The 9,360-nt window shown below is 43.8% G+C and overlaps 1 protein-coding gene across 3 annotated transcripts; it reads right to left on the bottom strand.

Annotated features, from left to right (window-relative positions):
* Positions 1-315: 315 nt before the first annotated feature.
* On the bottom strand, positions 316-8,973 carry LOC113112807 (zinc finger and BTB domain-containing protein 18-like). Of its 3 annotated transcripts, none has more exons than XM_026278679.1 (2): positions 8,511-8,973; positions 316-4,952 (listed from the first exon to the last, which is right to left on the bottom strand). In XM_026278679.1, exon 2 carries the CDS (start codon positions 4,936-4,938, stop codon positions 3,325-3,327), a length of 1,614 nt encoding a protein of 537 aa, XP_026134464.1. In that variant the 5' UTR covers positions 4,939-4,952; positions 8,511-8,973; the 3' UTR covers positions 316-3,324. The 3 variants fall into 3 exon arrangements, with proteins under 3 accessions (XP_026134464.1, XP_026134463.1, XP_026134462.1); XM_026278678.1 differs by lacking the exon at positions 8,511-8,973 and adding an exon at positions 6,875-8,481; XM_026278677.1 differs by lacking the exon at positions 8,511-8,973 and adding an exon at positions 5,792-6,844.
* Positions 8,974-9,360: the final 387 nt, after the last annotated feature.

Here is a 9,360-nt window from a genome sequence, read left to right as displayed (position 1 = left end):
TGGTCTTCGTACAAGCTGCTGCACATTTTCCCAGGTCCAACCCACGCCTTTACTGGAGCAGCAGCCAGACCATGTAAGACTGCTTACACTCACACACACACACACACACACACACACACACTCATCCGGGCAGTATACTCAATCCACAGACCTAACGCACTGGAAAACATGTTTCCACCCACACGAGCATCTACAGTAAATAAGATTATTGAACTGAATGTAAAAACACAAACACCGTCACACCAATATGCACGTCGTCATTGCTCTGGCAAATCCCGCCAGAAGTTTTTCTGACAGAAAAATGGCACGGAGAGGTTAAGGTTCTTATAATTTATTGCAGTTTGCACACAATTTAAAAATTTCACCAACAGCACACCAAAAGTACAAAACTAAACAGCCTCATAATTGACTTCCCTTGAGAAAATGAAACATACTATGATTGTCAAAGCTAAATGTCTAAATCCGTAAAAGGAACAATGTCAACATAGCAAAAAAAATCTCAGAAGGGAAGCAATTACATGTAAAGTCAAATCTTCTTCTTCTTCTTCTTCTTTCTCCCACCCAGACAGCGATTGTCCTTGAATTCAAGAGATATTGATTTTCTTCCCCATACTCATTAGCCACCAAGTCTGAATTTGACTGAGTTGTTCTTCACACTGGGGTTCCTGGGTTTCAAGTAAACTAAAGGGGTGTCTAATTTATGGATAAGCTTCATAGGCCATTTCACAGCTTCATTTCCACTGAACAAAAAAAAAAATAAGTAAAAGAAAGTCATCCAGTATTCCAGCGACAGTTTCCAGTTTTCACCCTCTGAGTATAAGTTGATAACAGTAGTTTAAGGCGGTCAAGTACAATAGAATCCAACAAAAAAAAACTAAGAAAAAGAAAGCATAGAAAACAAATCAACCCTACAGTTGATATTTTTTTCTGCCACATTTTAGAGTGCAAAAGGTAAAAGTACCTCCGTGCAAAACGCCATGAGGGGCATGCGCTGTTGGCAAAGCTCAACCTTTTCACTAGCCGTTTCACCAGCCAAATATATGGCGGGACAGTTCCTGAGGCCTGCGCACTCCTGTCCTGCTCCAAACATGTGCAGAGCCCCTGGCCCTCTCTAACTAAAGAAGTTCAAGCATTTCAGCACTATGTGAGTGACTGGTCTATGTCTTCAGTGCTAAGCCATATGTTTTTCATTTTTCTTCCCCTTTAATTTCTCTGGATTTGACAATGAAATCGTTTTTCGTGAAACCAACAAACAAACAACACTAACAGAATTTTCACATTAATAAAAAAAAAAAAACTTTATATAATTTTGCAAATGAAATTACTTTAAAGAAGAAAAAAAAAATAACATTATTAGAATAAAATTTTCTCTAAATTACAAATGCTGCAAAAAGTTAACAAAAGAACAAATCACAAATTTGTAGATCTTCTTTCAGTGTAACAAAGTCAATTCAATTAGGTTAATAATTAAGCATATACATTTTTATAAAGGCCTCTTTTGCACATCATTCTAATTTCATTAAACTTCAAAGGTGCAACCAACCTTGCCAAACACGTTTTAGTGATAAAAAAAAAAAACTTATGTATTGAACACAAACACACGCACACAAACCACTCAGATCCGAGTGTCGAGCTTTATGCTGTTTAAAGATCCTTCAGCTTCTCCAAATAGATGTGCGCTGCTGATGACGCCCATAAAGAAGAGCTGTACCATCAGCCACACAAATGTGTCTTCATGGCAAACGAATCTGAAGCAAGTGCCAATTGAAAAGATAAATAAATAAATTACAAAACAGAGCCAACATGATTCAAATGACAACAGACAGTAAACAGGACACGGAGACAAACAGCAGTTGAGGACCCAGCGCACAAGGAGATGATAAGAGGAGCCACGGTAGCCTTCTGAACAATAAACATAGCCATTAAGCCTCTACTGACACCTGGCCCCTCGTTAACCTCCGAATCCTACAGTGAGCCCCAACCGAATTGTGTCGCGTGTGTAGATACTGCAGCCTCACGTCAGTGCACTTCCACAATCTTCACAGCCCAGAAAAACCACCTCACCAGAACCCCCGATTCATTCTCTAATGAGAGGAAAAAACTCAAATCTACCAAGGAATCAAATGAATTAATTAAAAATACACTCTCTGATGCAAAACAACAACAACAAAAAAAAAGAGTAAGTTAAATAAAATTCATGCAATTTCTACAGCGGTAATATTAAAGGTACTTTTTTTTTTTTCCCAACAGACAGGTGCCCTGACTGTCATGAATCAGTCAATTACAGTGTACAGCAATACAGCAAGTCACATCTTTTTCAATATACAGGTCAGACATCATGCAACAACAGATTCGGTTTTAAAAATGAAAAAAAAAAAAAAAAAAAAAAAAAAAATCGCAATAAAACACTACAGAAATCTCTATAAACGCAGCCGATGCCAAAACCGACCTCAGTAGCAAACGAGTGATGTAGAGAGACTGCAACTAAAATGACTTCAAATCATATTAAGAAAGGATAGAAAAAATGCGGCAACTGATATGAAAAAGGAGGCTGTACATTGCATGAGTGCCTTGTTTGTCTTCCATCAGTCAAGTTTCCTATAACGAGTCAAAAATGTACAAGAGCTTAAGTAACGTGAGCTTAGAGCTTCCTCGTGGGATTTAAAGAACTGACCTGCTCACACACTATGTGTGCATGTGTGCGTATGTGCGTGAATACACGGCCACAGTCACACATCAGGTATGTTACCTGCAAATTATAGTAGTGCACTATATATACATACATACAGTGCACTATATACACACACACTCACACACATACTCAAACAAGAGGCGAGTGTGCACAGGTAAATATATGACAATAGTACCCGTTTAGTGTTTACTTAGTTTAAACTCCTCTGTCTATTACCTGAAATCTTCATATGCTTTTCATGGCAGATGTTCCTTGATATTTAGGAGCATTTACAAAAACTGTAAATTATATAAACAGGTGAAAATCCCAGTGAATCATTTTTTTCTGTCAAAGTTGGTTACTGAGACAAGCACCCATATTTTTAAAAACCCAAGGAGAACAGGAAAAAAAAGAGACCCTAAAGAGACAAGAAAATATATTAAAAGAAAATCAGTAGCAACATTTTCATGTGCTAGTAAAGTGCAATTCAACAAGATTTGCAATGTACATACAAGAAAAATGACTGATTCAGACCCTTCAGCCGTCACTTCACCCCACTCTTACCTTCACCTCTCTTGCCCCAAAAAAATGCCACTCAGATCTCTCTCATTAAATTAACAAGCAGTTCAAACAGTCTGCTATCAGTTTAGCTTTCATTTCCACAGTTCTTGTGAACTATCTTCCAGTGCCCAGTCTCTGACCGTGGGTAGATTGAGCGCCTCGCTCTTGACCGAGAGCGAGTTGACCAGTTCACAGTGGAACTTGCGGATGTGTCGGTACAAGTCCCCTGACTGTGTGAAGCGCCGCTCGCACCACTTACAGGCATGTGGCTTCTCGCGTGTGTGCACGACGGCATGCCGGCTTAGGTTGTGCGAGTACTGGAAGCTCTTGCCGCAAGTAGTGCATGTGTAGGGCTTCTCACCCGAGTGCGTCCGCTCATGTCGCTTTAATGTGTACATGCAGGAGAAGGTTTTGCCGCAGATGGAGCAGGTGGGGACATTGACATCGCCGGTCGGCTTGGACCGCACGCCTTCCTGTTCGCGGAAATGTGTGCTGAGGTGGATCTGCAGGATGTGTGGGCTGGGGAAGACCTTGTTGCACAAGGGGCACATGAAGATCTGAGTATGTGGACCCCCCAGCATGCTGGAGACGTAAGGCAACAGGGAGTTCTCAACCCCCGCTGCCTCATGTGCTCGCTCACTGTCCCCTCCTAAGACATCGGTGTCATCGTCGCCTCCTTTGTCGTCCCGTACCAGCTCACTGGCCAGCGAGGCCTCACGCAGGGCAGAGAGGTGAGCCTCCAGGCCCAACCTCCGTTGTGCAATGAGGCTGATGTGGTTCCCGTTGGTGCTGGGTGGCTCCTTGACACCGCTGTGCTCCATCTCGTAGTTGCCACTCACCATATCATCATCATCCGAGCCCATGTCCTTCTCCACCTTGACTTGAACCAAGGCATTCTGGAGGTTGTCTGGAGTCACAGAGCTGCAGAAATAATGGTTGCCAGCAATGGTCTCCCCTGGACCTCCGCCCAGACTGGACTTCACAGAGAGGTCAAGCACACAATCGGTGTCAGCAGAGACTCTCCGAGGCACCGTTGAGCGATGGGACAGGGAGCCGGTGGAGCTGTTGGGGCTGCCGGCAGGAGATTTGCCAGCGTCGGGACCGTGTGTTTCCGCCTCCCTGGGGCTAGTGGTGGGAGACACGGTCCGGTCGGAAGGCAGACGCATCCACATGCTTCCCGGCTCCTGAGGGCTGTCCCGTTTGTTCTCCATGTCCTCGTCGTCGCTCTGCAGCAGGTCGGCAGTGGCCGGCCGGCCCGTGCTTCCACCTTCCGAGAAGCTCTCCACCTTGTCCGAGCAGCTGGAAGCATCCTCCTCCCGCTTGGTGCTGTCGGCCTCGGCTGTGGCCTTCTGCTTGAGCTTCTTCTTGCACACCTTGACAATGTCGTACATGTGGAGGAAGCTGGCAGCAGCCAGCACATCCTCCACTGGAAGCGATTTGAACTGGAGCTTTCCTTCATACATGAACTCAAGCAGAAGAGCGAAGGCCGGGGCTGTGACAATGTCGCTGTTCAAATGAACAATGTCTCTTTTGTCTAGCTGGTCCTTGTAAAAGAGGTGGAAGTACATGCTGCATGAAGCCAGCACTGCACGATGGGCTCGGAACTGGGCATCGCCGACCAGCACAGTGGAGTCACAAAGGAATCCCTGATGCCTCTGCTCGCTCAGACACTGTAGCAAATGTCTGCTGTGGTCTGGAAACTCCATGCTGTCTTCATAACCTGCAAAAGACCACAGATGTTAGTGAGGCCCGCTAGAACAACAATTGTTTTGTCTGCAGCTCTGTGTGGAACTTCTCTCTTTCCCACCGCTCCGCCTCCCCCCCCCCCACTCTCTCTCAGTGCATGCACACAGACATACTCTCACACTCTAATTCTCCCTCCACCCCTCCACCCCTGTGGGAACACTGGAAAAATGTTCACCACAGTTCTGACATAAAAGGATTATAAAAAAAAAGCACATGCAAAAAGTATAACATCACCGATTATATATCAGTCTAGTTGCATTTTCCTCAAATGTGCACTTTAAAATACACAATAGTGCGTTTACGATTACATTTTACCTGACCCTTTTAATTAAAAGTTTAAAAGCATGAGACCTGGGAAATCAATGCAAAAATGTAAATGAAAAATATCTAAATTGTCAAGTAAAATTAAAGCAATACAGCCTTGATCATCCTATCAGAATCGTTCTGGTATAATCAGGTTCCACAGATGTCTGCGCGAGACAATCTTTGCTGTTTTTCCTCACTCTGCTCCCGGAGCAGTTATTTATAATAACCCACTTTGGCCAGGACGCTGAGTATAGGTAACAGGCTTACAGGTACACAAACAGCTCACCATCATGGGCACACTGCATAAGTATACCAAGTACCATGATCTCTAAGGGTACGAGAACTGAGGTAGCAGAACATCAGGACTTTGTGACGGGCGCGATCAAAGACAGACAGTCTGCAAATAAATGACGCACTAAAAAAAATTTCATATGAAAAATAGTACACAATTTACAAACTAAAAAAGTTTAAAAGTAAAATAAAACGCAAAAAAATATGAAAGCACACCTGTTACCCGCGAAGATCGTTCCCGTCTAAAAAAACGCTCCAGCGTCATGTTCAGCCAGCGGACTTCAATGAACTCATTTAAATCTGATTGGGATAGCAAGCCAAAGCCCCCCACCCCACCCCAAACAGCGTTCAGACCTTCATTAATGAGGGGCTTATAGGGGGACAGGGGGGTAACAAACCTCTCGCCAGCCCTCTCTTCCCCCTTTTCCCCTCCCAAAATCTTTGGAGAAATGGAACATCCTCCCCAAAGAGGCACTCCACAGCAGATTTACAATACAATCACTTTAAGTGCCCCATAGTCCACATCAATCCTAATCCTTAAGATGGCTAAAAATAAAGATTGCAGGACAGCTCGCAAGGTAGCAGCGATCAAATTAGGAGACTGGGAGGACAGAGAGGGACGGAGAAGGAGGCTTATGAACATCTGATCCAGCTGACTGAGACCATATGGCAGCTGCTGCCCAGATAAAGAGATTAAGACTAGGAGGAGTGCGATTACAGCTGTCTAGCCAATTCAGGCAGCTCAAATCTGCAAGTTCTAAATTAGTTCTTACAAACAAGGAAAAAAGGAAAGATTTGAGCAAAAAGACTGACGAAGCGACGATTTGAAGAACGCACGATTATATAAAGTTGCAGATTTATTTGGCCAAAAGCATTTCTGCATTTTCGGCTGCTTTAAAAGATTAGGAATTTGGTTTAAATGGACTGAAAATCGTATTACTTAAAAGAAAAACAGATTTGAACAAATTAGCAGCATATAAACACAGGAGTTTCTAGTTTTAAATCTACAGTACTATAACAAACTACCCTAACAACGCCACTCTCTACTGTCACAACAAAGCAACAATTTGCCATTGAGAATGAAGTAACGGAAAACAAGACCTGCAAACAAACAGAATAATGAAACGCTTGCCTGGAAACCTCTTCATGGCAACAAAAAGTGTCAGTGGTTTCACTACACCAGCTCGAAATCCTTTACTTCCCATTTCACACACACTGATGGCAGACGTGCAGAAAGACTTAACAAGAGCTCCCTATTCAAAACACATCCCTGTTGCCCGGACCCCCCCGGTACAGTACCTGCAGTACGCATCAACTTGATTAAGTCCACTGTTGTGGTAGCGCCGGCTGTAACTCCCTTCGCCGAATCAATGAAAGGGTAGAGACACGAGAGAAAGAGAGAGAAAATCAAACTGTGAGGGACAGATGCAAAGTGGAGGAGATGTTGGAGGGGAATGCGATGCCTCCTCCTGCACACAGATCCGCACACACACTAACTCCCAGTCTGTGCGTTAGAAGAAAAGACTGGGGGATGGCAGCCTGTCAGCTGCTCTGACATCATGTTCAGATGGAAATGCTACCTCCAGCTGTGCTCCTTTTAGTGCCATATGCTACTCCTCTACACTCTTGCCACCAGCCTCTCCTTTATACAACTTTGTTTCTCTTCCCCCCCTTTAAAAAACGGGAGGAAGGGAAGTGTTGTGAGGTGATTCTGTAGAAATCTAGCCAATTCCCCCCTTTAGTTGTAATCTTTCAGTAAAGAACAACTTGGAAATGAGTCCGTCTGAAAGCCGACACTTTTTTCTAACCTAGTTTCCTGCACTGAGAATTTAAATACCCTTAGTTTTTTTCCCCCTCTCTCCTTCCAGTAACCATAAACAAAGGCCAGCACAGCACATTTGCAACTGACAGATCCACGCAGCTGATATTGTTTTCGACTTCTTTATGGTTCACTGGCTGCGCCATTACCGTCATTCATTTTACTAACCCTTTGGACAACTGACTGGGGGGGGATAAGAAACAATGGGAACAATCATACAGGCCTTATAAGTACGGTTCAAACAAAAGGCACTGTACTCCGCATTAGGACTTACTTCTTATGCATCTCACTTATATTTGTGTTCATACTCAGAAACTTCTTCAGTGCGAGCCAAACAAGAGTTTCCTGTTTACCACCAAAATCAGCAAAAACAAAGATACACAATTATAATCTGAAGGATGTCACACTCATGAATATTAACAGAAAATTTAGTTGCTGTTTTTTAAACTCACTGACATGCACGACTATTTTTAAATGCATAAAAACTACAATAATAAAATTTTTACTGCATCGGTCAAGTACATTACACTTGGTCTCGGTGGGTTTTAAACTAATAAGAGCTGTTCATTCCATATGTACTTGAACGATTGGGCTTGTTTATTAATAATACTACGTTATTTGGTGTGCAAAGCATTTAGTAAACATGAGGGTAAATGGAAATACCGTGACACGTCAACGTGAACTTGTTTTCGAACCTGGGAAGTTGTCCTGAAAGACTGCCAAGTTAGCCCCTTCTTGAACTTAAAAGCCACGATGCAAAATAATTAGACATTAAATAAAACAAACTACGAGTCCACCTTGGTAGGAAACGGTATTATCGCAGGCTACTCCTACACAAACACATACACAGCACTGCCGACGGTGTTTCTCTGGATCCTGACCCCGTACGTTCAGGAAAGCTAGCTTGTGTGGCTAACAAATAAAAAGTAAGCATTCAACCTGCAGTGTTACAGTTTTGCGGCAGGCCACGATGCCACGCGCTCGAGCAACTCATTCTGCGCGTAAAGACCGACAGACGCGTGAAAAAGATCGTTACTTTTCCCCATAACAATCCAGTCCGTGCCTCCAACCGCGCTTTCATCTCCTTAAAGAGCACCTCGTATCACAGACACTTACAGACAACCAGCTCCAGCGTCTTCCTGCTTCCTCCGTCTAATCCTCTCAGCGAGAAAAACAACTCGATTGACTTTCAACAGCTTTCCATAACAACCTGCAGTGGCAGGAAAGACGGAGCAGGCGAGCGGAGCGACGAGAGCTGCGGCAGCCAGATGTTTCCGAGCTGTTGCTACTACTCTCCTGTAAAGAGGAAGCGCTTGACTGGCAGCGCGCAAGCCAATGGAGGAGGCGAAAAGAAACGCGAAGGCAAATTGGAAGCTGCCGCTGAGGGGGGAAGAGGGAGGGATGTGTCTCTCTCGGCGTAGGTTGACACCAGGCAACAGTGAGAAAGCAGAAAAAAAAGGCCGAGTGAGCGAGCGGGTTCCTCGAGCAGACTGGCGCAGCGCGCGGATCGAGGGACATTGCGCAATGTTACGTGGGTACTGTAGTCACGGGCCGAGCAGCGGTGAAGAACAGGTGCACTGCAACCTCCTCCAGCGCCGCGGAGAGATACACAGACACAGGGCCACTTAAAAACATGTTCTAACTGAGGAACAGAGGCACGAGTGTCTGATGTAACTCTAGATTTATTACTACAAAATAAAATGAAAAGAAACAGCCGAAAGTGAAACATTACATTTGAGAAGTCTTATAGCCTAATTTCTAAATATTTGGAGTAGGCTAGGCTACAAAATAGGGCGGATGAAAAAAATACTTGGGCAATTATAATTAGTTACATGTTATTACTCTTGACTATTATTATTATATGTAGTAGTAGTAGCCTAGGCTAGTATTATAATTATTTGAAATATTACCAAGGTGTTTTTTTTTTTCGCTTTAATTGCGAGATCACTAATAGCCTGCATTCATT

Source organism: Carassius auratus, chromosome 13, assembly GCF_003368295.1.
Source record: "Carassius auratus strain Wakin chromosome 13, ASM336829v1, whole genome shotgun sequence".
Taxonomy (NCBI): domain Eukaryota; kingdom Metazoa; phylum Chordata; class Actinopteri; order Cypriniformes; family Cyprinidae; genus Carassius; species Carassius auratus.
Note: the sequence above shows the minus strand (reverse complement) of the source record. Positions and strands in the feature narration are given on the sequence as shown.